Source organism: Aspergillus chevalieri, chromosome 5 (assembly GCF_016861735.1).
Source record: "Aspergillus chevalieri M1 DNA, chromosome 5, nearly complete sequence".
Lineage (NCBI taxonomy): Eukaryota > Fungi > Ascomycota > Eurotiomycetes > Eurotiales > Aspergillaceae > Aspergillus > Aspergillus chevalieri.
The window spans coordinates 2,010,594-2,037,364 of NC_057366.1; the positions used below are offsets into that span (position 1 = coordinate 2,010,594).

At 48.7% G+C, this 26,771-nt stretch overlaps 11 protein-coding genes across 11 annotated transcripts; 4 read left to right on the top strand and 7 right to left on the bottom strand.

Moving 5' to 3' along the window:
• Positions 1-52: 52 nt before the first annotated feature.
• On the top strand, positions 53-2,564 carry QNS1 (glutamine-dependent NAD(+) synthetase; the record flags this gene model as incomplete). The annotated part of the gene is made up of 11 exons (XM_043280456.1): positions 53-147; positions 210-268; positions 325-514; positions 570-595; positions 649-740; positions 789-1,366; positions 1,419-1,753; positions 1,804-1,807; positions 1,887-1,929; positions 1,984-2,401; positions 2,455-2,564. The coding sequence occupies 11 exons, from the start codon at positions 53-55 to the stop codon at positions 2,562-2,564; spliced, it is 1,950 nt and encodes a 649-aa protein (XP_043138033.1).
• A 359-nt stretch (positions 2,565-2,923) lies between these two features.
• On the bottom strand, positions 2,924-4,270 carry ACHE_50710A (uncharacterized protein; the record flags this gene model as incomplete). The annotated part of the gene is made up of 1 exon (XM_043280457.1): positions 2,924-4,270. The coding sequence occupies one exon, from the start codon at positions 4,268-4,270 to the stop codon at positions 2,924-2,926; it is 1,347 nt and encodes a 448-aa protein (XP_043138034.1).
• Positions 4,271-4,649: 379 nt separating this feature from the next.
• ACHE_50711A (questin oxidase family protein) lies at positions 4,650-6,471 on the bottom strand (the record flags this gene model as incomplete). Its single annotated transcript, XM_043280458.1, has 5 exons — positions 4,650-4,750; positions 4,809-5,219; positions 5,284-5,643; positions 5,704-6,006; positions 6,066-6,471. The coding sequence occupies 5 exons, from the start codon at positions 6,469-6,471 to the stop codon at positions 4,650-4,652; spliced, it is 1,581 nt and encodes a 526-aa protein (XP_043138035.1).
• Positions 6,472-6,896: 425 nt separating this feature from the next.
• On the bottom strand, positions 6,897-9,481 carry PTR8 (TFIIH/NER complex ATPase/helicase subunit SSL2; the record flags this gene model as incomplete). The annotated part of the gene is made up of 3 exons (XM_043280459.1): positions 6,897-9,223; positions 9,290-9,403; positions 9,454-9,481. The coding sequence occupies 3 exons, from the start codon at positions 9,479-9,481 to the stop codon at positions 6,897-6,899; spliced, it is 2,469 nt and encodes an 822-aa protein (XP_043138036.1).
• Positions 9,482-9,909: 428 nt separating this feature from the next.
• ACHE_50714S (uncharacterized protein) lies at positions 9,910-10,480 on the top strand (the record flags this gene model as incomplete). The annotated part of the gene is made up of 4 exons (XM_043280460.1): positions 9,910-9,918; positions 9,981-9,994; positions 10,090-10,115; positions 10,179-10,480. The coding sequence occupies 4 exons, from the start codon at positions 9,910-9,912 to the stop codon at positions 10,478-10,480; spliced, it is 351 nt and encodes a 116-aa protein (XP_043138037.1).
• Positions 10,481-10,953: 473 nt separating this feature from the next.
• Positions 10,954-11,225, bottom strand: ACHE_50713A (uncharacterized protein; the record flags this gene model as incomplete). The annotated part of the gene is made up of 2 exons (XM_043280461.1): positions 10,954-10,987; positions 11,044-11,225. The coding sequence occupies 2 exons, from the start codon at positions 11,223-11,225 to the stop codon at positions 10,954-10,956; spliced, it is 216 nt and encodes a 71-aa protein (XP_043138038.1).
• A 1,160-nt stretch (positions 11,226-12,385) lies between these two features.
• On the top strand, positions 12,386-14,193 carry ACHE_50715S (RNA polymerase II-binding domain-containing protein; the record flags this gene model as incomplete). Its single annotated transcript, XM_043280462.1, has 2 exons — positions 12,386-12,535; positions 12,637-14,193. The coding sequence occupies 2 exons, from the start codon at positions 12,386-12,388 to the stop codon at positions 14,191-14,193; spliced, it is 1,707 nt and encodes a 568-aa protein (XP_043138039.1).
• Positions 14,194-15,388: 1,195 nt separating this feature from the next.
• Positions 15,389-15,751, bottom strand: ACHE_50716A (uncharacterized protein; the record flags this gene model as incomplete). Its single annotated transcript, XM_043280463.1, has 1 exon — positions 15,389-15,751. The coding sequence occupies one exon, from the start codon at positions 15,749-15,751 to the stop codon at positions 15,389-15,391; it is 363 nt and encodes a 120-aa protein (XP_043138040.1).
• A 2,570-nt stretch (positions 15,752-18,321) lies between these two features.
• ACHE_50717A (emp24/gp25L/p24 family protein) lies at positions 18,322-19,298 on the bottom strand (the record flags this gene model as incomplete). Its single annotated transcript, XM_043280465.1, has 4 exons — positions 18,322-18,332; positions 18,462-18,744; positions 18,886-19,074; positions 19,146-19,298. 4 exons carry the CDS (start codon positions 19,296-19,298, stop codon positions 18,322-18,324), a joined length of 636 nt encoding a protein of 211 aa, XP_043138041.1.
• A 533-nt stretch (positions 19,299-19,831) lies between these two features.
• ACHE_50718A (ubiquitin-specific protease UBP15) lies at positions 19,832-23,963 on the bottom strand (the record flags this gene model as incomplete). The annotated part of the gene is made up of 10 exons (XM_043280466.1): positions 19,832-19,941; positions 20,003-20,510; positions 20,573-21,711; positions 21,765-22,713; positions 22,764-22,872; positions 22,929-23,118; positions 23,185-23,342; positions 23,402-23,546; positions 23,722-23,848; positions 23,955-23,963. The coding sequence occupies 10 exons, from the start codon at positions 23,961-23,963 to the stop codon at positions 19,832-19,834; spliced, it is 3,444 nt and encodes a 1,147-aa protein (XP_043138042.1).
• Positions 23,964-25,098: 1,135 nt separating this feature from the next.
• ACHE_50719S (protein kinase PKP2) lies at positions 25,099-26,593 on the top strand (the record flags this gene model as incomplete). Its single annotated transcript, XM_043280467.1, has 4 exons — positions 25,099-25,226; positions 25,285-25,404; positions 25,462-25,744; positions 25,802-26,593. 4 exons carry the CDS (start codon positions 25,099-25,101, stop codon positions 26,591-26,593), a joined length of 1,323 nt encoding a protein of 440 aa, XP_043138043.1.
• Positions 26,594-26,771: the final 178 nt, after the last annotated feature.

A 26,771-nucleotide genomic window follows, 5' to 3' on the forward strand; every position in this document is an offset into this window, starting at 1 on the left:
CGGCGCGTTGGATGGTTTCCTGGAAGGTGATACGTTCCTGCACTCGTGGGAAATGTTCGCTCGCATCATCGACCACCCCGATTGCCAGGATATTGTGGTCGACGTGGGTATGCCTGTCCGTCACAGGAACGTGCACTACAACTGTCGGTGGGTAAACGCTCGAGTGTGATTTTGGGATTTCGGATACTGACACGAATGGTTCTATCCAGCGTGATTTTTTACAACCGGAAGATCGTCATGATTCGGCCGAAGATGTGGCTTGCCAATGGTTTGTCCAAGCCTAACTCCGTTGTAATCAATCGCTAATCATGTTTCTCTATGTAGATGGAAACTACCGCGAATTTAGGCACTTCACTCCTTGGCAACGTCCCCGAGAAATCGAAGACTACTATTTGGAACAAATTGTGGGTAAAATCACTGGGCAATACAAGGTTCCTTTTGGCGATGCAGTTATCAGCACGCGGGACACTTGCTTGGGTCTGGAGACTTGCGAAGAGCTATTCACACCAAACGGGTATGTACATGTACTCTGACTGTAAAGGATGCGGCTTTACTAACCGGCTGATCAGCCCTCACATCCCATATGGCCTTGCAGGTATAGCTTACCTAGTATTACATTTGAGTCTCAGTCGTACTCACGATGCATAGGTGTGGAAATCATTTCGAATTCATCCGGAAGTCACCACGAGCTCAGAAAGCTGGACACTCGTGTCAATCTGATATCACAGGCCACGAAACAGGTAAGGTTTGCCAATTACGTTTTCCATAACGAAGCTAACGACCTGTAGAGTGGAGGTATTTACTTGTATGCAAACCAACAAGGATGTGACGGTGATCGACTCTACTATGATGGGTGTGCGATGATTGTGGTTAATGGTGACATTGTGGCCCAGGGAAGCCAATTCTCTCTTAATGACGTGGAGGTTGTCACTGCTACCGTTGATATCGAAGAGGTCCGGACGCACCGCTCCAGCATTAGTCGCGGCATGCAAGCAGCGAGGCAACCTCCTTATGTTCGCCTTGACCTGGACACAAGGCTCTCACGCCAGGATAAGGATGCTGAACCAAGCCTTTCACCAACCGAGCCTTTCAAGCCGCGCTACCATGCCCCAGAGGAAGAGATTGCTCTTGGCCCCGCATGCTGGCTATGGGACTATCTTCGAAGAAGCGGTGCTGCTGGGTTCTTCCTTCCCCTGAGTGGTGGTATTGACAGTTGTGCTACAGCTGTCATTGTGCACTCTATGTGCAGAGAAGTTATTAAAGCAATTGGCCAGGGAAATGAGCAAGTGATCAAAGATACTCGCAGGCTCTGCGCTGAGCCCGAGGACTCGACATGGCTTCCTAGCACAAGCCAGGAACTCTGCAAGTATGGCTCTGCTTTCCTATGTTGGGATTGATATCTACTGACATTTTGCTAGCCGCATCTTCTGTACCAGCTACATGGGTACGCAGAACTCGAGCAAGGAAACAAGAGAGCGGTCCAAGACACTCTCCACGGATATCGGATCATACCATATTGACTTCAATTTCGATACCGTTGTAACTGCCTTGACGAACCTATTTACTGTCGTCACCAACTTCCAGCCTCGTTTCAAGGTCAACGGTGGTGGGAAGGCTGAGAATGCCGCTTTGCAGAACGTGCAGGCACGTTTGAGAATGGTCCTGTCGTACTTATTTGCATCCTTGCTGCCAACGGTTCGCCAGCGCCCAGGAGGTGGTGGATTGCTTGTTTTGGCATCGTCCAACGTTGATGGTATGCTCTTTTCTTCCTTCACCGCGAGACATTTGCTAACATATTCTCAGAATGGTATGCAGAATATCCCAGAAGAAGCCTAATCCTCAAATCACTCAATTTTTATAATGTTCTCAATCACTAACTGTTCCAGCTTGCGTGGCTACCTGACCAAGTACGATGCCAGTAGTGCAGACGTAAGTCCATCCTAATTTTCTATCTGAATTCCAATGTTAATCTAATCCATCCAGCTCAACCCCATCGGCTCCATAAGCAAAGTCGACCTCAAAAAGTTCATCGCCTGGGCCCGCGACAACTTTGAAGTCCCCATCCTCAACGAATTCCTCCACGCCACCCCAACCGCTGAACTGGAGCCCATCACTTCCACCTACGTCCAATCCGACGAAGCAGACATGGGTGTCACCTACGCAGAGCTCTCAACGTTTGGATACCTGCGCAAGATCGCAAAGGCGGGACCCTGGTCGATGTACGAGAAATTGCTGCATCTCTGGGGCAACGAGTACAGTCCCAGAGAAATTTATGAGAAGACTCGACATTTCTTTTATAACTATGCTATCAACCGACATAAGATGACGGTTCTGACTCCAAGTTATCACGCCGAGCAGTATTCGCCGGAGGATAATAGGCATGATTTGAGACAGTTCTTGTGTAAGTGCTAATCTTCCCTTGTACAAAAATTATGGCGAGACTGACGAAAATAGATCCCTCGTTCACATGGGCATACAAGAAGATGGAAGACAGTGTTAAGTACTGGGAATCTAAGGGTTGGACTACTGGGAAGGCGCAGAAGAAGAGTGTCAAGGCAGACTAGATTTGTATCTGGGAATCCAATTGAATATGGCTTCAATCCAAGACGCAAAATAGAAATCACCTGCAAGATCACACCACTGGATCTCTCTTATGTCTTACTGATGACAAGCAAAGTGACCCTCCCGAGAAAGCCTCTTCTCATCCATGAAATGCTATGACAAATGATTGATAAAGTAGAATAAGCAGTTCAGATTCATTATTAGAATGGATTCATTTCTTCCGAGTCTCTGTACGTAGTCAACTGTATAGAGCACTCTTCAGATTCTGTAATTAAATATAACGCCCCCCTAACCAAAACCACCCCACGCTCAAGGAACTTTGATCAATCAAATATCAAATAAAATGACATATATCATCAAATCACCGCCAGAACCAGCCCTTGTTAGCGTTCTCTTCACCGCTCTGGTCAGAGGTGGAACGTTGCTCAGGCGAATTCACAACGTCGACGGACTCGTTAGTCTCCTCGTGTCCATCAGAGAAACGCTGCGTCTTGACAGTCTTCGTGTGAATGGAACCGTCCACCATTCGAGTTCGTCTTGTATTCGTATGCGTGGAGACCACACGAGGTTCGGTTGTGGCTTGTTCTGTAAGAGGTTGAGAGATCCCCAGGGCAGGGGTCTTGTTGGTTTCACCAATCACAGTATCCAACCCGGCCCGGTTGTCAGTCTCCTCTGGGAGTCTGCGCTGGCGTTCAAGAAGCTCCTCTTTGCGTTGAGGGTCTCCCAAAAGGAAACGCAGAGTACGACTCTCATCAAACATTCTAGAGAACTCGCGCTCGCGTCTCTCGAGTCCTTCAAGGAATCTCTCATACAGATCCTGTTCAGTCAGGGCCATATCATCCCTCTTCTCATGCTCATTCTCAGCAGCTCGCTCGGACGGACGAGGAAGCTGACCACGCTCAAGCATGACATATCCATTGTTAATGTCATCGTCTGACTGCTGCCACTTCCATCCGTCACCCAGACTACCACGTTGAATCATGCCTTTCAACCAATCCATCCCGGTTTCTTTCTTACTCACTGCATCAGTCCCAGATTCCCGCTCCAGCATCTGTTGTCCATTCTCCAATCGCAAAAGGTCCTCGAACGCCTTGTGCCAGTGGGGTTCGGCCTCGTTTTGCACAGCATCCTTATTGCCATCAGCGATCCTCAAGGACGACATGAACGAGGAGAAAACACCGCCCTCCCGCTGTCCGCCCCGAGAGGACCCCTCCAGGTTCAACGGCGAGTACGGACTGAATAGTAAGTATGCCCCGGGCCAAGAAGCAGTATCGTCGAACCCCTCGTCAAACGAGGTAAAGAACGGTAGCATAAACCGGGACCCAAACGGGAAAACATCATCGAAATCAGACCGCCAGAAACCCGGGAATCCGACAAATCCGTTCCACCAGCGGTTACAGTAGCGGTACGCATCGAGGGAATTGTCTGGTCTCGACAATGCGCCGTCTTCCGAGTTACTCTTCTCCCTTGATCGTCTCGCATCGTTGTAAGAGTCGTTCGCGAAGATGCTCCATCGGTTTGGCACTGGTGGGGTGACCATTGACGGGAGGCCCATGACGGATTGCAGCATGGAGGAGATCTGCTCGTCTGCGTAACGACGGAATGAAACGAAGGGGTTATCGTCGTCCGGCCATTGCCGAGTGCTCCGAGAAGAAGTGTTGTTGCTCGGGGGCGTTTGATTATGGTTTGAGTCATCGTCGGGTGCCATTGTGTGATGCTGCTGTAGCTCCGGTGACTATAGTAAAGATTGTTCTTCAATAAATAGACGGTTCTTCAATTCGATGTTGTTGAATGATCTTATTGAAGCTGTTGGGATGCCCCACTCGGTTATCGCCACGTGATGGTGATCTAAGGCAGTGCAAATGCTGCAAACAGCCGTCCTCGATTGTTCTCCAGCATTCGATGATGCCCCCCTAGCAAAGTACAATTGACTTATGATATCCAACAGTTATTGTCAAAGTTGAGACGTGCTATGCCAAAATGACTATTGGTAGTGGAGTATCTCATTTTGTTAATTACGACATCAAATGAACAATATCGGAGTATCAGGGTAGTTATATGTAGTTCCTCATTGCACGAGCAATGATTTAAAGTCTCGCCCTATCCTCAAACTGCTCCCAAGCCTCATCGAAGCCCGTCGACCGAATCCACATGGTCTTCTCCCCCTTACCCTTGACCGAATCGCTAACTACAACCAGTCAGCATCAATATCGCAAGTCATGACAAATCTGGAGAATACAACTTACCCATATTTCCAATCTTCAACCATGAATCGCCGGTAATCTTAAGTCCCCGCTCCTTCTCCTGTCCCTCATACGGCCGACAGACGTTCTCCGCGTTTCTGAGAGCTCGCACCAGCTTAGCCAAATGACCGTCATCGTAGGGATGCCGGTTGCTCTGAGTGATGATTGTGTCCCAGTCACTCTTGATAGGGTATCTTGTAATTTCGTCAAGGTAGAGTTCCGGTGCGTTGCGAGAGATGTACATCATAAGGTCCATGCGTCCTTTCCATTCGAGGAGACGGAGCTTGGTGCGTGTGTCTAGGAAGGGCAGTGCGAGGATCTTGGAGTAGAATACGGATGAGTTGACGGTATGTATGTAGAAGAAGTCAAATTTGACTTCTTTGGATGGGCGTTGGGAGGCACTGGTGAAGTATACTGCGTTGCAAGTACCATTAGCATATATCCTCAACAGGCCGTCCAGGATTTTCCAATTGCTTACCAGACACATCAACCATCTCAGCAAACTTCTCCTGGATCTGGTCTTCGGATACTGTATACTGAGAAGCATATTTGATCATCTCCTCCGGTGCCCGCTTGAGCACTCCGTCACGGAGTTTATTCCCATCTTCCCAAAGAACCGAACTCGCCAATTTCTTATCCGCGCGCGCCTCTTCCAAGAGCTGTAGCATGGTCTTCTTCCCGGGTTTTCCAATGCCACCTGCGGCTTTCTCGGCGGGCCAGAGGAATCGCGGACCCGTCCATTGCTCGTGGACCGTCATCTGCGCGAGCGCTTCAGCAATGAGGGCTGGTTGGTTAAACTCAATTGCGAAACCAAAATGGATAAATGGATGAAGAAGGCCTGTTTGCGTTAACGCCAGTCAGTCGGTTAAACAGTACTGGAAAATAAAAAACAACATACCCCCGAACAACCTCGCTAGCATACTCTCCGCATTCTCATCCCCCGAGAACACATATTCACACAGAACCTTCTCAACACCCTTGTGCTCAATCTCGCGCTGGAAGAACTCCAGGAAATTTGGATAATTCTTCTCTTTCCCCAGACATTCCTTGAATTTGGCCTTGTCATGCAGCGACTGCACGACGCTCTCATCCACGGGGAGCGTAGGTCGTTGGTAGGCCTTGTTTCTGTCGTAGGCGGCTTTAATCTCACTGGGTGATGCACCGAGGGCGTAGATAGTTAGGATGTGGTGGACGATGTGGTCTGGTTTATCTCATTAGCATTTCTGTTCTTAATGAATCATAGTGACATGTTGGACATACTGTGAAATCCCATTTCATTGAAAAAAACATGATGCTTCTCCAAGTCCTCCTGCAGGACCTCGCTTGCCATCCGGGCTGAATCCTCTGTCACACCTGTGCTCCAGACTCCAATGTCGGTTTGCGGGGACAGTTGGATCTTCTTTGTGGTAGCCATGTTTGATGATATGTCGAAGGGTTGCGCGGTAATATTGGCAGTAGTAGTAGTAGTAGTAGTAGTAGTAGCGAATCGAGCTCCAGGAACCGTATTTCCCAGATTGCAAGTGAGCAATGCCCTCCTAGTTCGTGCAGGATAAATAATGGTAGTAGTTGAGAAATGAGGTGACCGAATTAAGATTCGTGGACCGCGAGCAACAGCAGTAGTAATTTCCCTTGTAGTTGTCAATGATAGACGCATCTGCTTTATCATTTAAGCATTGGCAATGGCAATGAGGAGATATATATATATATATATATATATATATTTTCAATGATCGACCATGTTACTTGCTGTATAACTATCCAAATCGTGTTGCAATCGGCCCATTGGAGTATCCGGGATTACCAATACGTCACTTCTACAGACCCTGGATCTCCGCCTTGTCGGGGTTCGGGGCTTTCGGAGCCCGGGGTGATCGCGTCTGGACGTCACATTTTATAAACATGAAGAGTCGAGAATTGAAGTTGTCAATCTATTTGTCTGCAATCTGTTATGTAATCCAAAAAAGGCAATGCTGTTTCTTATGTTCCCTTTTGTGCTTGAACCCCCTGACCTCTAGACTCCAAATGCAATTGAGTACAAAACATGCAATAATTACAATCCCTATAGCTGACCAAAAAGAAAAAATAAACATATCAACGTTTCATATCTGCCATACCCTGCTTCCTCTTCTGGCGCTCCCGCTCCCATTTCCGGAAGAGCGGGTGACTCGCTTTGTCCTTGAGTTGCTTGTTGCGACTCTTGTTGTACTCGATATATGCCATGTCTTCTCCACCAGCTAATCCACTGAGCGTCGCCGCACTGCGCTTGACGCCCTTCTTCGCGGCACCCTTGGCTCCACCCGAGCGCGCGGAGAAGAGGTCGTCCGTCACATTTTCGACTTCCGCGGATGATTCGTTCTGCAGCATGACTTCCTGTAGAAGCTCGCGGCGTTCTGCGGGCGTGGCGTAGGCAAGTCCGTTCAGGTTTTCGATGCCCTGGAGGTGAGTGATGACTTTGAAGGCGTAGCCTTGGTCGACCAAAAAGGCCTGTCTCTTGGACGAGTAGAACATTTCGTCTGTATCCTTCGACACGAGAGAGTAGAAGAATGCGTTGAAGCCTTCGTCGTTACGACGTTTGGCTCGTAAGATACGTCCAAGGCGTTGGGCCTCCTGACGACGCGAACCATAGTGAGAGGAAATCTGGATCAAGCATGTAGCTTCCGGTAAATCCAGAGAGGTATCACCAATCTTGGAGAGGAAGATGGTGTTAACCTGTTCATTATGCTGGAAGTTCTCCAAAATCCGCAGACGCTCGTTCTGCGGCGTACCACCATAAATGTAGGCCTTGTTTAATTTGAGCGCATACCGCTCCAAGGCATAGACGTTATCGGAGAACACAATAACCTTGTCCCCGCGCTTTTCGTGGTAGTCAATTAAGAACTGGCACGCCTGGAACTTGCGCGGGTTCATAATGTACAGTAAAGCGGCCTTTCGGGACTTCTCCCGCATGTACTCAGAGTAGAATTCCGTTGTCATCGGGCACCAGACTTCGGCACACTGGACCTTAGCGATATGTCCTTGCTCTGCAAGTTCCATCCAATTGGCTTCATACAGCTTCGGTCCAATCAAGAAGTTCAGATCCTTGATTTTGTCATCTTCACGCAGCAACGTGGCAGTCAAACCAAGTTTGCTCTGAGTCGCAATGGCCGACGTGACTTTTCGGAACATGGATGCCGGCACAACGTGGACCTCGTCAAGAATCATGAGACCCCATTCCCGCGACTGAATCCAGTCCATCATTTTCTGTGCATCATACGACCGAGCCCGGGTCTGAGACACCATCGAATACGTCGAAACGATGATACCGGTAGACCGACGGAACTTCTCTTTGTTGTCAGATGTGAACACGGCAATATCACCGGGATCGATGTTCGACCACCGGATAAATTCGTTTCTCCATTGCACCACAGACATGGAGCTGGTACAGAGAATGATAGTTCCCTTCTTAATGGTGCAAGCAGCTGTGATTCCTACCAGCGTTTTACCAGCACCGCACGGCAACACAATAATACCACTCTTAGCACGACCATTACCGAACATTTTACTCAAGCTCTTCTCCTGGTAGTTCCGAATACGTGCATTGGGTTTCAAGTCGATATCGAGGTTGGGGTTGATCTCATCATTTCGGAAATCATATTCCTCCAACGCGGGGCACCCCATAGCCTGACAACGCGCTTTGACCGGTTCCACCGCTTCGTTAGGAATCTCGAAACTATGGACTTGGGCCTGCTCTTCATCATCATCGTCATCACGAATGGCGAGAAGAAGGTCGTCCTCCTGACGACCTGTAAGTGCCGCTCCATTGCCTTCCGCCGGCTTCTCCTGCTGCGTCTGCTGTACACCTGCGGCATCCTTCGTACCGGGAATTACAAGGCCACCCATTTTCGGAGCCGCCTGCTGAATGATTCCCTCCGTCCCTTGTAATCTCTGTGGTCCAATAACCTCATCTTGCAGGAGCATTTGCAGCATCGCCGGGTCCGTGCTTTCCACAAAGAAACGGTTATGTTTCAAAACCACCTTGATCTTCCCGTAAGACTTTGTAAAATCGATAATGAACGACTTGATCGTATCCGGGAGTGGCGTCTTCGAGAGTCGATCCAAGAAGTTGATAATATCGGTCGGCTGTAGACCAACGGATACCGCCGCATATAAGCTGTTACCGGTCAACCGATATTCGTGAAGATGGGTCGGTCTCGAAAGCGGTTCAGAGATGGTCGTCAAAAAGTCTTGCGCCTGGGGTGCTAACGGAGAGAAACTCTCCAGGGTAATGGTACCCTTCAACGGGTCGATCCAAAGGGGACGGTTCGCATGGTCCGGTTTCAACGCAAGTGATGAGAAATCTTTGTATCCAAAATTCGGGTCTTCGTGCGGCTCGCCTTTCTTGGTGCTAAACGACTCGAGATCGAACTTGCTGACGACATCTGTTTATTTCAAGCAAAAACAAGTCAGCAACTGGCCTGGGATATGAACGGCGCTGCTCTACGCACTTTTCAAGTTGTCCTCCCTGATATCCTCTTCATAATCAGAGTAATCATCATCGCTGTCAATATCCTGACCATCCGCAACAGGAGTCTGCCGTTTCGACGGCCTCGACCGGCCGCCTAGTTAAGTGTCAACTCGTCATCTATTTAACGAGCACGAATGGTCATACCGTCAGTCGCCTTGCGTTTCGGAGGCATTCTGGATGAGTGTATTGCGCTGTGACTGACGTTCGAGGTAGGATATGTCGTCTCCAAGTCCGATAAGACGAGACTCACCAGGCTGCCGACGCCTGTAAAGCAATGCCGGTAAATCAGGCACGCCTCGACAGCCTAGAGGGACCAACCAGCTTAGTGCAGGAGATTTGAGAAGTTAGTCGCAAGAGCAATAAAAAAATGATGCAAACTGGAAGACAGTGGAAAAGTTGGTCAATGAGTCGACAAGAGATCAACCGTCCGAGGATGAAGGATCATTTTGCGCCTAAGGCATTAAGGCTACAGCGCCACTGGGTCCCGAGATTCTGATTGGTCGGTTTCGGCGACAGCGGCAGCTGACGTAGTGCGGAACTGACGGCCTTTTGCTTTTTCGACAGCTCCTACACGCTTGAACGAAACACTCATCAAGCAATATGAATACGGTATGCTATCAATTGTTTTACGAACTATGACATATGGCTAATTCTTCTATGCTTATATCTAGATTCGATCAACCTGGTGAGAGAAGACACCTCGAAGCAAGCCACGGAATCGTATGATCTCCGACAAGATAGACAATTGCTGACCGGAACGCGATGATTGCATGCCAACAGGATTGGCTGGGGCGCTCTCACAGTTGGTACGTATTTCCGATGTACGAGCAATAAAAAAGAGCCGGACAATTGACATTTAACCCTCACAGCGGGCGGTGGTGCCTACTACTTTGCGAAAAAGTCCATCAACGCCGATCGCGCGACCCGATATGAAGCAGAAGTGAAGAAGAAGGCCCAAATGGCAGCCCTCGAAAACGAGCACCGACGTCAGGACACGCTGCGCCAGTCGAGACCGAATGCGACGGATGATCTATCGCCGAGTTCACAGGCTAGTCATGACCCGGCAGCCACGCGCCATGAACCCGAGACGGAGGCAGAACGGGTACTAGAGAAGAGCAAATATGAGACGGCGCAACCATTCCGACCTCCTAGGGGCAATCGATTTAGCTGATTCGGTTACTTGCGGGGTGGTTATATCTAGAATGGTCGATCATATGTACTCTTTATGCTTGGCGCCATGATAGACCATGTCATGATGGGTTTGCAAGAGCGCTGTGATTATTCTGTACAATGAACAAAATGGTATTAAATAAGTCTTCATGTCATTTGTCATGGTAAGATAGTATCTGTTTCTCAATAGCCCTAAGAATTTGAACAACGCCGCTGGTCAGGACCAAACCAAGTCATCACGTATCGTCAATAAGGAGTCGGATTTTGAAGTCTGGGTATAATCCACAACTCCCATAGTCAAGCAGTAAAATCCAAAGTCATATGCACCACCAGTATAATAGAAGCAGTCCCCGCAAATTACCAAACTCCGTAAACACCGTCCCGTATTATGTATTTGTATGATGCATGCTAATCTCGCGTTGCGGAAGGAAGGCCGTATTTCCGTAGTAGGATACTCGACGAGTCCTTGTTTATTTAGCGAGAATGGAAGCAGAGCGGCGGGTTCGGTCTATAGGACAATAAAGTATTAGCAACATCGTCGATATCAACTGCCACTCAACTCACTTGTTGTGGTTAGGGTAGCCCATACTCTTCTCACGGGAGCTCTCCAGAGCAGGAGGCACAAATGGCAGCACAACAGCTGAGATCAGGCATGATCTGGTGATAAAAATGGAGGTCCGTGTAGCTTGTTGAGGACGGTGGACAGAGAAGTTGCGGATTGTAGGACGGAGGAGTTGAGCGGCCATGATGATGTGTTTGTAGGTTTGTTTTTGGTAACTGGTGGTAATGGTAAAAGTAGAAGCAGCTATAGAGGTGTGAAAGTAGTATGCAGAGTATGAATGAATCTACGGATTACTCTGGATGGCCAACCCGGCCTTTATACGTACAGTCGTGCACTCAGCCAGTACGTATACATCGGATCGCGCGATCATACAACAGCCGCTGCCGTGACCCGCGTGGAGAATTGCGGGGTGGTGGGTCATTCACCGCCTGCCCAGTTTGTGCATCTGTACTGGAGCGTACGATTCCATACAGTTGCATACCAGTAGTAATACCAGTACCATACCACTTTTACGGCGATATCCAGTCGAACACTCGTGTTTACAAGGTATTTCCTAGTCATTCTGAGACTACAGGTGTGTATCTTTAAATCATCCTATATTTCGGTCAGTCCAGAACATAGATGGCCCCCGGATAAGCTCAGGAGACTCAATTCCGAATGCTCTGATGGCGGGAAACATTTACCCGGCTCAGATGCGCAAGGCAGGCTGACGATGATGCGATCATGCCACTCGAGGACCCCTTTTTGTATATATAGAACTATGGCACTGATTCGTAGACACCACGACGCCAGATGCACATCATTTGCTCATGCGCTCCCGGATGGCGCGCCCTGGCTCCAGGATCGCCTTAGGCATGCCTTCCTTATTGGGCGAACGTCCAACTAGAGCGCCAACCGCCAAAATTCTAACTTCGAGTCGACCTCCATGGTGTATTTATTTGTTTCCCCCTCACTGGGGGCTATAAAGAGATGTATATTGATATGTATGTATATCGATATGTATGTATATCGATATTTGTGTATATATATATATATATGTATATATATATATATGTATGTATGTATGTATGTATGTATGTATGTAGCCCGGCAGCGGAGATATATAGCATGGATGGGAAGGCGTTGAGGGTAGATATTTGAGTACGATTGGATACCAGAGTAGTAGTGTGACTATCTCGCTCGTAGCATAGCATTCATATATTCCTAAGGCATACACGGTCATAGGCGGCAGATCACGTGTATCGGCGCAGATTGGCCGATCTCCGAAGTCCTCCAAGAAAGCATCACTCTTGACTCCGTCGAGGATACAGCCACTTTCCCAGACTTCAATTTTCACACGCCACCATGGCGTCCCACCAGCTGGCTATCGCAAAAGCCTCGTTCTCAGCCGGCCTACTACGTCCCGACCCCACCTCCGTCTCGCGCGACGAAATCACAGCCTTCCACTCCGCGCTCGACCAAGCGCTGTCGCATTGTTCCTATGCCAACATCCAGGTTTGATTGGAGTCCTTCCTCTCTTGTTTTCCTGCCTTATCGAGTACCGCTGGAATACTAAATTCTTGGCCTTTCTCTTATTTTTGCCTTGTGTGCGGTAGAATTGCAAGTCATGGCTTCTCAGCTATGTCGTTTCGTCTTCCAATCGCGTTGGGGTTTGGGCCAAATACCTGGTCGCTTTATCCGGCTCGCTCGCTACCGATGACGGCAAGCCGTCCAAAACCTCGAACAAGAGGAAAAGATTACATATCCTCTACCTCCTCAACGACCTCTTCCACCATACTAAGTATCACTTGGATTTGACGGCGGCTTTCTCGACCTTGACAGGCTCCTGCCAGCCGTATATCGTTGAATTGTTGGGTTACGCTGCGTCGTACGATCAGGAGCAGAATCCTAAACATCACCGACGACTCGATGATCTTCTGGATATTTGGGCAGAAAATGGGTATTACGGTGCAGACTATGTCAACAAGCTGCGGGAGGTGGTGAAGAACTCGGCTGTGTCCGGTCCGGTCAAGACGTCCATTGACGTGGGGGAAAATAATACCCATACAGCGAACCAGAAGCTCTCCGGGAAAGAGGTACCATTCGTCATGCCGTCGACACACGGCGATCCTACCACTCCGTATTACGACCTACCTGCCGGCAACTTGGTTCCGCACATTATACCGAACTCGACAGTTCCTCTCCGGCCCGATTCTATCAAACCACTTCAATTCCTGGCAGGTCCCGCAGACGAGAAATTGGTGACAGCACTCAAGGTGTTTATGAAGGAGGTAGACCAGATATATGAGTTAGAGAAACCAGCACCCAAGGACGACGATGAAGTGGTCGACATTGACGAGCTGGGGCAAACGGTAATTCGAGATGCGACAACTGGCGAAATAATTGACGGTGAAACATACTACGGCTGGTCCCGATCATTCTGTGAGCAGATGAAGAAGAGAAACACCAAGGACACAAGACGTTCCCGAAGTCGAAGTCGGAGTTGGAGTCGGAGTCTCAGCCGGAGCCAGACCCCTCCGAAACGAAGACGCTATAGCAATAGCCCAGAGAGCAGTGACGGTCGACGACGGCGACGGTCCCCCGGATCTGAGAGTCGGTCGCCTGTTGGCCGACGAAGCGGACTTGGCAACGAACGGTCATACTCGCGATCAGCAAGCCCGGCAGCAAGACGCCAATCGCGGTCACGCGAGAGATCCTATTCTCCACCGCCACCTACCACTTCTCGATCATCATTCCCTCCGCCTTTCAAACGCAAACAGTTTCCCAGCGCAGCTCCGCCTCCGCCACCTCCGATGCACCAACACGGTTTCCCACCAGGTGGCCCATTCCCAGGCCCGGGAATGCCGCTCCCTACTCCTCCACCAAACTACCAAGGCGCATGGCCTCCCCCGCCTCCGCCAATGCCAGGAGTGCCGGGGATGATGCCGAATCCCGCGTTTCCATCACCATTCCCATTGCAAGGGGGTGGACATTTTCCGCCTGTTCACATGGGAGGTGGAGCGCCTGGTGCTCCGGTGTCGCTGCCGCCGGGGTCTTATCATTTTCCGCCGCCGCACTCGGGGGCGGGTTCGAATCCGGGGTATCAGAATCAACAGGGATGGGGACAGCAGGGTGGTGCTGCTGGTCGTGGTGGTGGACGTGGATGGCGGTGATACATATCTAAGCTGTATGATTGCAGTTCAGTATAAAGCCAATCGGAATATTTATCTGCACAATCCGTGAAATCCAGTCATTTTATCAGTACATCAAATCTATATCGCAAAATGTTTCACCAATCATGGCCAGCACGCATTGCATCCAACCGAGTCATTGGTCATTAGAGCAGATATGGAACCCGTCAATCAGCAAGATCACTGCTTTCAATTAAAACCCCGATAGCCAATATATATTACGACTCGGGTTCATAGATATACCGTATCAAAATCCTGCCTCCATAACAAACGAGAAATATATACCTTTGACAAATATATAATCCACAGACACACCCGTGTCACTACCGGTCCACCTACTGTATCGAGTGGGTCTAGACCTTCCCAGAATTTCAAGGTACATAATCTACAATTGACCCTTTCCGACATACTCTACCCCAATCCCAAGGCAACAAGTACCCTAGGGGTTTATCCGGATGGACCCCACCGTACCCAAACGATCAAACTACCCTGTGAACCGGTAACCAGTTAACCGGCCCTATCTGCTAGTCGCGAAGGATATTACTCAAGCGTGACAATTTGCAATTGCGCCCTATGCCCCATTCCACATGCGCATCTTTTATGCACTAGTGCTGTAGCGCGAACTCATGAAGTATAAGAGTACCACACGCCCTACAATGATACAACGGACAACCTACTATGGTGTCTGGAACAACTGGAAGGAAAAATTGACTGCTTCATTAGTTCCTAACCACAGAAACAGCCAACAATAATATAATAGGGTATGTCAAAGGAGTGACAGAAGTGAAAGGGGACATGGGGTAGGGAATATTGCATGGGCAGGGATTTTTTTGTCCTTATTTCTGTTTTTCCTTGACCGGAAGAAAAAAAAAAAAAGGGGGGGGGGGGGGGAGCAGGATGATGGGGGGATATATGATAACTCGAGTGTATCGCGTCATCATAACAGAAGGACTAGAGGGGTAAGGAAGCAGTACTATCGATGCAACAAGGGGACGGACGTGCGTCGAGAATCAAGAGTCGACAGTTGTATCGTCCACAACAGAAAATGCATCAATAAAATTCGCTCTCGCTAAAATAAGAATCAAGCACGCTTTCATAACCATGTCGATGTTGATCAAAACGAACCCATTCGTTTGCCCGGGCTTTCGATTCGACGCCATCTAATACCACCCACAGACTAGAACTGCAGACGATCCACGGCCTCCTTTTGCGGATTGGAAACGGCAGTGTCACCGCTGAGCGAAGAACTTGCGTCACTGCTCCGGCTGCTGGAGCTGCTGGAGTTGCTGCTGCCGCTGGGAGAACCATGGCCGTCATTCATGTCGCAGAAAGTGGACATCCGGCGCTGGGTGTACTGCAGCATGACACGGTTGTAGTCTTCGATGTTGTTGCGAGGGTCGAGAGGTCGTTGTGTTTGTGTTGTGCCTCTGCTGGTGGTTGTTGAGCCTGGATCGGGACCCGGCGGTCGACCGCTTTCGTTGATCAGGGTCTGCTGAGGGATGTTTTCGGGGACGACGGGGTGAGATGAAGCTGCCATCATCTGAATGGATGGAATGTGAAGATTCTGAGAGGAGGAGGGTCAGTTCACGCATCGGATTTATCAAATTCAATGAGGCCACGGACTCGAGAAGGTCGAAGGGATCAGGTCAGATATCGATTCTTATAAGGATAAGGCGGATACGGATTAAAGCGCGGGGATTCGCGCACCGATTCGGGGAGGACAGATAATTGAGTCGCGCACAGAGACTTGGAGACGGGATTTAGAGAGGAGACGGGAACGGATTCACAGAGGTAGTAGGCGGAGAGTGACGGAGGATAGAGGACAGATTGGATATAATTTGCGAAAGGGAAACCGTAGGGACGCGCTGGAAGCAGTAGCGGGTATAAATCACATCGGAAACATAAGCGAACAGAGAGAAAGGAGGGAAGGGGAAACCTATAGGGTTGCGAGCAGCCTCCACCGGTGTTTTTGCGTCGTTGTGGTCCACTCTGGGTCCAGAATTTCAATGATCAATCAGTCGAATCTCTGCCGTGGGGAAACGCAGAAGCGAAAATGAGTCGACGAGCATGGCCGGTGGTTGGCCAAAGCTGAAAGTGGATAATAGAATGGGTGTTATGGGGGAGGGTGAGGTCTGGAGGAACCGCATGATTTCATGGCTGCGAGTGGATTTTTCACAAGACGCAGCCAAATTCATACGAACGGGACAGTAGAGAGACAAATAACAATTACCTAGTTCATTTTATTTCTTTCTATACATATCAATTTCCTATTCCATCTACCCTGGACAATTGGCATGGTCCTGGTTGCTGCATCGAGCATGACATCATGCTATCCTCAGGCATTCAGGCACGTAGTTTGATATGACCTCATCGCCCGAAAAGGAAAATTGTATTCTCCACCCAGCAGAATCATATCAAGAGTCCGTGTGAAAAAGGGAAGGCACTACAACACCTGAGCCCAGATGGTCATCAAGCATCCCCCACAGACCGACACATCGCGGTCCTGTAACTAACCAGATATGGACCACCGAAGGAATGACACCAGGCTTCAGATCGGCAACCAAGTAGTGGATCAAGGAAAGAAAAAGGACATAGCATATACGGACTACGGAACACTATGAGAGAAATATTAGGACACCGTTCCCACATTCCTCTCTTGTGCTCTCCATCGTCAAACATCATGATCTGATCATTAACCGAATCGGGATGTGTGATCTCGAGAGATAGGGTACTAATTTGTCATAGACGAGTTTATTCTCATAGAGTAATGATATGAACAGCAAGGCTGTTACTGAATTAAGTAGCAAAAGTACAGATATATCATCGCGCAAGTAAGATAGATCAGTTGCTCGGGACACCCTTTGCGAATGACTTCATGGTGTGGACCATCTACACCGGAGAGTAAAGTCTGCGAACGGACATGATATCAGTTCCTCTGCTGCCCCTCATGCAGACCGAAGGCTCTAGAATGCATTAAGTAGGAAAAGGTTTCCGTCTGATTTGGTTGATCCGGTCAATGGGTCGTTTTATTCTGTCCACAGTCTTCAAGCACTCTGTGGGAAGCCCGATAGACTAGCCCCAATTGTCGGCATTCATTTGAAACAGCAGACACACTTAAGTAAGGGTAATGCTCCATAATCAGAAGACAAACTGATCATAGAGGCCCGTTAGTCATTTCCCTGTCAGACCCCATTGGTCCTCGGTAACGTGTCTGAATGGATTCTGGATTAACAATAGTGGATTGGGGTCGTGCCAGCTATGAAATGAATAAATAGGATAAAGCATCACTGCCGTGGTCTCCCGAGCTGTGGTTTTATGGTATCCTAACAGGTATCATCGCGTTTTGCTCCGAGATCGACCTTCAAGGACAGTCTTAGACTACGGGATCCTCCATACTATGCAAAGTAGTTTAGACTGCTGTATGCAGTGCATCGGGATCAACCTTTCTCCTCACGCTCTGCCAAAAGAACAACAGCGAATTCCGTTCCCATGACGGTAATGATAGCCTTGTGTTCGCCACATGAGGTAGGAGGTGCCGTACAAAGTGTTCGGAATGCTCCTGAGTGCTCCGAACAGCATGTCCAGTGTCGACAGTGCCCTATGTCAATATGCATTAGCGTCCATGACTATGAAATGAAGGGTCTTATGACGTTGGAGCAGTGCGGGTTTTAGCTCGAGGTCAGTCTCATCGGACTCTTTGCATAATACGTGAACGGAGTATGCTATTTTAAACTGCTTGTAATCTCATGTCATCAGCAATGCGGTCAAGAAGTTTAGGCCATCCTCTGCCTAGAACATTGTCAAGCACTATGCTCCAACGTAATATAGTACCATGTGCATACAAGTACAATAATGGAAGGGGAGACGGAGGTGATATCAATCCAGGGACTGTTCGGTCTGTTATCCACACGTGACTGTCCTTTTATTTTATTTACTTTTCTTAACATGTTTCTTTTTTGCTTCTAGGAGCACAGTGCTTGATTGAATATTTTTACAATGCAACACTTCAATTAAAAGATGGAAAGTTGGGTCTTGCTAGAGATGGATACAAGTGACATAGTCTTTGCCACATTTTCAAATCCAACACTGACATTATTATCATCATGCTCATCAGACGTAACCTGTACGCGAAATTCATCAGTCAGTGTAAATATTCAAAGGGGAAAACGGAGTGAGAAAAGAGACGTCATGTCCCCTTCCACCCAGACCGAATATTTTCCACCAACACTGATGATACTGATGATACATACCTTTCCTAGCCCCCTGGAAGAAAAACCTCACCACAAAAACCTGCAATCCAGCCATAGAAACCATCATCAACCCCTCAACAACACTAAAGTTGAAAATCCGGCGTTCCGTGCTACGCACGGTACTGAAGTTGCGGTTCTCGCGGGTCCGGAAGTACTTCTGGTTCCGCGAAATGGTCGACAATTGCGCAGATAGCTTGAAAATCGACTCTTCGAGAGCAGATGCCTGTTCGGGGCTAGTGCTACCTTGTCGGGAGGGAAGTTGAGCGCGTTCCTCGTTTTCGACCTATTTTTGAATGACAACATGTCAGAATGGGACCGCGAATGAGTTCATAATGGAGAAGCGAAATCAGGTTTTATGCGGGCATCGCGTATGACAACATTTAGGAAAAAGGAAAGCGAGGGGACAAGGTCGGACAGAGCATACCGCAATCTCAAAGTCCACCATCTTCTCTGCAAACGTAGACATCTCATTGTTGAAGCAGAACCGGTACTCCCCGACACTCTGCGCCGTAAACACAAAGTCTCCCTGTCGCTCTTTGGTGCCATCCAACACGACCTTTTCGCCGGGGGCGATTACCGAGTAATCGACATCGAAGGAACCGCCGGATTGGACCTATAAAAAAACCCCTCCATTAATTGGTTATCCTTTTGAGGAAGTAAATCTCGATGAGAGCGTATGCGTACCGCAAAGTAAAAAGCCACCTTCGAATTCGCCTGGTCGACGTAGGAGTGGAAACAGGCCTTCTCGTTGGCCTCAAGCTTGTAGGTCAGCGCGGTGGCCGTCACATTCGACACAAAGGCGGCCAGGAGGCCAATGACCAATGTCGCAAGACGCATCGTGGGCGGATTAGTAGGAGAGGCTGGGATTCAATCGGGACAGCTCTCCTTCAAACGGGGGCGAATTGATCGGGCTCGAAGGTTGAGGTGATGGTCGTTCTGGACAACTGTGTGTTGGTGTTTCCGCGCTGTTTGCTTTGTTTGCATCTCCACCCTCCACTACACCGTACTCAATCCCGGGCTTAGAGATACCAAATTATTGTATTGGAAAGAGGCGGAAATGAAACAGAGAAAGACAAAGTACTCCCGAATTCATACGTTTCATAAACATCTCATTTAATAGGACTACTAACCATGGTACCATTACTGAAGCCAACATTAAACGGAACTCCAGTCAAAGAAATAGCTATAAACTGTTTGCCTCATGTTATATTCTGCTTCAAAATATTTCACCATGTCCCATATACCATGTATGCAGCAAATAGCAAATAAAACATTGCATAACTTTCCGAGGCGTAGATCTTGAGCTGTAATTGACGATATCTCTTTCGTCTATGGCAATAATTGTTGCGGTGTCGGATGCAGACCCGCCTCTATCGGATGAAGAAAGACTCGCTACGGTTCCAGAAGCTCCTGTTCTTGTTCAGATGGTCGAGACCGAGGAGATCCTCGCTCTCACCAATCACGTCCGAAAGAATGTCATCTGTTGGAAGCAAGAGTTAATATCATTCCTTTAGTGATAGCAACAACAGCAAATAACGTACCATCCTCGAGATACCGCGGACTGGAAGAGTACAAGGTCCGAGCGACAATGGCAAACTTGATCTTTTCAAAGTTCTTGCCTTTAATGCCGGTTCGCTTGGAAAGCCTCTCCTTCGTTTCCTTGAAGACCTCGCCCTGTTGGATATTATTAGTTAATCTACTGGCAAATCGAGCAATAGAACGATGCACACATACAGGCTTTACAACGAACTTGAACGGCACACCATGCGGCCGGTTCGGTTCCCGGTCAAAGTTGAACGCACTGACAACGCGTTCTCCTTCCTCCAGGTTGAGTTCCTCATCAGGGATCTTTTCAGCATACAACGGCACAAAATCGTTGATACCGGAGATTTTGCTGTCTTGCGGATGTTCCCTGTGGAATTTGCCACTATGTGCTTCAAAGACTCTCAAGTGTTTGATCGCATCTTCCTCGAGGTTCAGTTTCTTCTGCAGCCCAACCTGAAGGTCCAGCAAAGTTCCGTCCCGAGGTACAAGTACTTCAACTACTTGCTATTACCCAGTTCAGTACGACTGTGTTCTTTTTGCTGGAAAGGAAGCGCAGCAAGACTCACCTCTCTTGTAATGCCCTCGGGAAGCCAGGTCACCTTCAAGCATTTCTTGCTCTCATAGTCACTCAAGCTCATCTCCAAAACTTCGAAATATAACGCATCTGTGCGGTGCAGGCTGTATCCGTATCCACCGTTCATATGTGGGTTGAGGATTGAGTCTAGGTTTTGAGTAGCCTGATTAGGGTTGCGCCTAATAAATGGCTTCGGTTTGCCGGTGCTTGCGAGAACTGGCGCAAAGCGCAAATGTGTCGAGTCCACATCAAGGTGTTCACCGACCTTCTTCGAGAACTGGTCATAGGTCATCTTCTTGCTGAGCGTTAGTGTGAATTCGTCGCCCTCTCCAACCCTGATGGGAGCAAAAAACACATCTATCTTGTTCAGCAAGTAGTCGTAGTACTGCCTTGCGTCCTGGTATAACGCGGTAGGAGGCAACTCTGACTCTTTTACTGTCCGCTGGAAAGTAATAACATCACCGTCCTGGATTTCTGACTGTTGGAAGGTTTGCTTTGGCTTCATAACGTCAATCATGGAGGGTTTGATCTCTTCAAACAGCATGAACTCCGTTCCAGCGGGCCAATTCATCTTTTCGAGAATTGTCGGTGCCAGCTCGGAAACCTTCTGATTCTTGCGGACGTACACGGCACCGACACCAACCATGTCCTGCGTCATGACATCGAAATGCTTCAGGAAAATGAGCACGGAATTGGCGCCGTCCGGCCAAGCAACTGTTCCATCGGCAGATGGTTGACCGACTTCCATCCAGACCCTGAATGTGTTTCCTTTCGAGCCGAACCTGGCCTGCGCTTCCTCGAGAGTCATCTCAGAATCCCTGATGGCCTGGTCCGGACGAGTAGTCTTGTTTTGGCGGTTCACCATCGCCCAGAATCGGATCTGGCTTGCCTTGAGACCCTTCTCTTGTGCGAGCTGTTCCGCAAACTCGCTGACTTTTTTGGCCTTGAGTACTCGGTACTGTTCTGGCAGCGCAGGATCGTCAGTTGGCAAGTCAACGCTTGTCAGATTGAATCCATGGTGTGATTTGAAAGTCTCATCTGACAGGACGTCGACGTTGAGATACAGATGAGCCTCTTCCCTTTCCTTCTTTCTCCGCAGAAATTCGGCGCGTTCCTCGACCAAGCGTGTCTCTGTAATAAAATTAGCAACATTGAATACAAGGAAGGTGAAAATTGAGGCATACCGATGTGGTCAGGAACATCATCCTTGGTAATGGGTAGGAGGACATCATCCAATTTGTTCTTCCGGATATAGACCAACATATAAGCATTCATTGACCGCTTGGTAGACATCGTACGGGTGTGCGGCTGTCTAACTCCGGTAGCGCCATTGGACAGTTCGTATTCACCGCCGTAGTTCTCGTCCAGGACTTCCTTCTCGGTAGCCCGAATGACACGGTCATCATCAAAACGGTACCAATGACCATCCTTCGTAGGCTTCAAGTATGCGTAATAATGCCCGGCATTTAAGTCGCCACTGTGTACCAGCACGCCATGTAATTGATAGATCCAAGGTTCAGACTTGTCAGCATCTTCAGACAAATAAGGCGTAGCATCAAATTCCATCGGGAAAGCGTGTCTGTCGTTCAGCTTCATCATAGCATCGCGGTTAATATCGTATTCAAATCGCTTCAAATGTAGGTGCAAAACGGGCGGGAAGCTCTCGAAAATGACCCCCTTCTTGGCATCCTGAAGTCCGTAAGGCGACCCAGCATCGTACTTGTTTTCGCCTTCAAGGGTTTCCACCTGGATGTAGTCCCGGAAACTGTCATCAAGGGTCTTGTTGCCTCTCACATTGAGCTGGATATCCCAGAAATCTTCCACGCGAGAGGATTCGTAGTCGACATTGATGCAGGAAATGTACGTTTTCGTTTTGCCAACAAACATGTCGGGGAGTGCCTTTTCAGCGGGAGTGCCCTTCATTTTCTCTTCCAGCCTCTCCATCAACTTTCTCGACAATTCTTGGACATCCTGTTGTTCGAATATCTGTCTTGATTCCCAGCCGAAAGAAGCCGTAAGCTCAGTCGTCGAAACGGGATTCTCGCTTGTTTGTAAACTGTAAAAAAGTCTTTGAAGCGTCCAGGCACTGTTGTTTCTTGAGGACTCGGCCTCTGTCGGGATTTGGTAGACAGCCTAAGCCGGTGAGTATGCGAATTAGGGAGATGTGATGCGAGCATACATACCTTTCTGAAGAGGTTTGTGAAATACAATGATTGTAGGAGTGAATTAAGATAGCAGGTTGCACCTTGGTTCTTCAGACCGACCATTCCGGTCTCCTTTTTAGAATCGTAGCTAATTAACAGGGGTTAGTTGTCGAGCGGCAATTGAAAGGCTACTCCGAATCTTACTTCTGGAAACTGTGCCACAAGACTCCAGTCGGGTCCTTGACAACACGGACGTAGGCTGTGATGTTTGCTTCGTCATTCTGCACAAGTGGCACATCTCGGCCCTCCCAGGGGACACCGAACAGCCTCCGCAATTCACAGAATCTGGTAAAACCCCAGTCTCCCTCGTCGGCGTTGAATCTATGCGTTGCGACTGGAATTTATGTGAGCAAAGCGATAACGCTTCGACGGAGCTGAGACGGGCCTCTCTTCTACCTACCATGAGTGGTGTAGATGGATGGATCATTCGTATTCGATAGGACCAAAGCAAATTGCACGCACGCATACCAGTTCTCCGGTGGTTCCTTTTCCCAGGCATGGTCCAAGTAGAGCGAGGCATATTCGACGTGGTTGCCATATGGGAAGAAGAGAATCCGCCTATTATCATATCATCAGAATCGCAACGTCCAACGAGCGGACAAAGTGATCCCACTCACCATGGGGACCCTCCACACTGAAAGGCTGGCCCATGTTCTTTTTCATTCATAGTTCGCCAGCTTTTGATATGCCATGTGTGATATGTTTCATCCAGTGTTTCCAATTCTGGGTCTTTCGGGAGTATCCGTGCCATCATTGCAGCGTCTATAGTAAAATCCGTATTAGATATCACTCTCCAATAGTAGATGCAGGTATGTAGATCGCCAATAGTAGTTCTATTGCCATTCCGACAGGTCCGTTGCGGGGTTCGCGGTACGTAGGGAAGGCGGGTGTGTAGAGACATGGCGAAGATGGTGAAAAGGAAAGTGAATGCCCTTACGGTCATTTGCAAGAGGCTCTGTCTCTGGCTCCTCAGAGCCGGAGCGGGAGACGACGACGACGTCCGTCCGGTCATTGTTGTTCTGATATTGCTCGTATTCATCGACGAGCATATCAGGCTCTGCGGGCTAAGATAGAAGGCAACATTTCCTATGTCAGTTCATTCGCTCTTTTTCCTTGTTCCGGCTGGATGAATTTGGGATGAAGCTGGTCCAGACAAAATGCATAACTCACGTTGTCCATATAGGGGAGAAGTGCGTCCGCCCACTGTAAGAAAACTCCGATTTGATCAAGCTCAGCAAAACAATAAAAGAGTGTGGACAGTGACAATAAGCGAGAGATTGGACGTTGCAGCAGACCTGAACGGTTGACGAAAGAAAACAATCGTCGAAACAGACAGGGTGAGTTGGTCGGGAGAGGTGGTTGTGGTGAGTGGTAGCAGTGGAGTATAGAGAAAGTTCAGTGACGATGGACTGCAGCCGAAATCCAGCTTCTTCTCCGAGCTGGCGGTGGCGGAGTGGGAGAACAGCGGCACACAGCAACCACTGATGAAGAAATCCCTCAGGAACGCCGTTATAGCATCAGTATTTCCTCCTTAAGTAACAATCTTCTTTGGTTGTGTTGTTTTGTTATAGGGGAACAGATATGATGGTATTGTGATTTGGTGCCGTCACCAATACTCAAGGCATAACTACCGTTAGTTCTATTCTCTTATTCTCTACTCTCTATACCCTGTACAATGAGACCCCAATTGCTACTACTCCAAAAACCCTGTCTACGCCCATAGAATAATTCTTTTAATGGGTTTGCTGTATCTGATGAAGTGGCCTCTTGATGAATGCACAATGGCATTGCATCATTGGCCGTGATATCAGCTTCGAACATCATCCCACCAGATGACATGAGATGCAGTAATTCGTACCATAGATCATCTTGGGAAACCTTGGTAGGAGTAAATCTATATTCGACCATACGTAACACCGTGTATAGAAACCATTTGTGAGCCCGGATTCCGGTATTCCATCAGGTCATGCGTCTGACGACGTTAGTATAATCTGGAATACCAGTAGAAAACTTCCATCTCCCCGATTTCCTTTCACCTAGACCCAAATTGCCAGGTCCTGGTTATCCAATTGAACATCAGTAATCATGATGCATGTCACATGTTAGCGCTCGTTCTGAAATTGTTCACCGCCCGGTGTAGCTCTCGCCGTGGTCTTCCCCCTCTGTCCTCAAATCATAACAGCTTCCCCCAGAAACAGCATCTCAATGGTCAGCTGGACAATAAGTCTCCGGGATAGCCATGTACGATTCTGACCGGCTCCCCGGTTGAAGTCAAAACCCCCCTTTGGACGAATTGAGTGCATGGCGGACCAGTATGCACCTGAGTCATCCAGCCCGCTGCTGGCATGCCTTTCGACGAAGATGCACTTCTGATATTGCACGCCCCTATTCCAGTGTTACACATGGATTACCGCCATGGAGACCTGTTTCGGCCTTAGATGAGTATGTGGTTGTTACAGATACGTTCATTCGCAATGGCACCATGCTAATACTTCATCAGATGGGTGGAGCGAGCAATCAGGCCAATCAGTCTTCGACAGTTGACGTTCTTTGGCCGGACCCTGACAGAACCGCGACTGATCAGTTCCGGAAACTATGTTCGGACGGAGCTGCCAACTAGGTGGGTGGATGTGTCCTCGTCCTATACAGCCGGCTCATCTAACTCGCTTTTCCATAGAATTGCGCACCGTCTGCGAGATATTCAGCAATTGCCATACGTGGTCGTGTCGAATCCGCACCTCTCCCTCGTATACGAATTATACTACAAAGCATTCGAGAGATTCAGAACAATACCAGAGATTAGGACGGTGGAAGACAATGACAAGTTTTGCGACATTTTGCGCACGACTCTCAAAGAGCACCTTGTTGCAATTCCCAAGCTGGCAATGGGTGTCCTGGAATGTCGAGGTCTTCTACCTCCGGAGGTTATCGATGAATTCATGAACACACTCTTACGAGCGGTACGTACTCTTTCCATCTCTGTTCCGGTATTATGGTTGATAATTGTCTTCAAATAGAGAATCTCTCGCCGCGTCATTGCTGAGCAGCACCTCGCACTAACGGAAACGTTCAACTCCCCATGGCACTTCCCTGGCTCCCAAGACCGCACGGATATGAACGCAGACTTTGTGGGCGAAGTCTTCCTAAAATGCAACGCAAAGGAGGTGATTGAACGGTGCGGAAAACTAGCGCAAGACATGATGCGACAGAGTTCTGGGTCAGATAAGATCCCAGATATCTGCGTACAGGGCCATCTGAATGCCACATTCCCTTACATCCTGAGCCATCTGGAGTATATCATCGGTGAACTTTTGCGCAATTCCATCCAAGCCGTCAGCGAGAAATATAAAGATTGCTCGGAGAAACCACCTCCTATCGAAGTGCTTATCTGTGAAGCACCACAACACGTCATCATGCGGATATCGGATCAAGGCGGGGGTATAGCTCGCGATGTTCTCCCGTATCTATGGTCCTTTGACAAGGGACCACAAAGCAGAGCGCATCTCGAGAACCTTAAACGGGTTCCGGCGATGGCGGCCACAATGCAAGAACTGACAGTATCCAAGGAACGGAAGCACGCTGACAAGGAGACATTCCGTGAAGGCTCATTGGATTCTCTGACTTCACGGCCTCCAAATCTACGTCTTGGTATGGGATTACCTATGAGCAGGGTCTACGCCGAATACTGGGCGGGAAGTCTTGAAGTACATAGCTTGGAAGGCTATGGTGTGGATGCATTTCTCCAGATATCGAAGCTCGGCAACAAAAACGAGCAGGTCACGAACAGAGCGACGATTGATGCTGTATGATAGAATTCACTCTATTATATACTTCTATAACGTTGGATGCCTCCCTCAAACAATGCCTTTTGTAATGAGAATGTCTTCAATACTGCACGTGATGTATCGTGCCATACCGCATCCGGCAAGACCGCTGATCCGGCGAAATCCGGCTGGGTGAGATCACTGGCGTGCGCTTTCCCTCTTT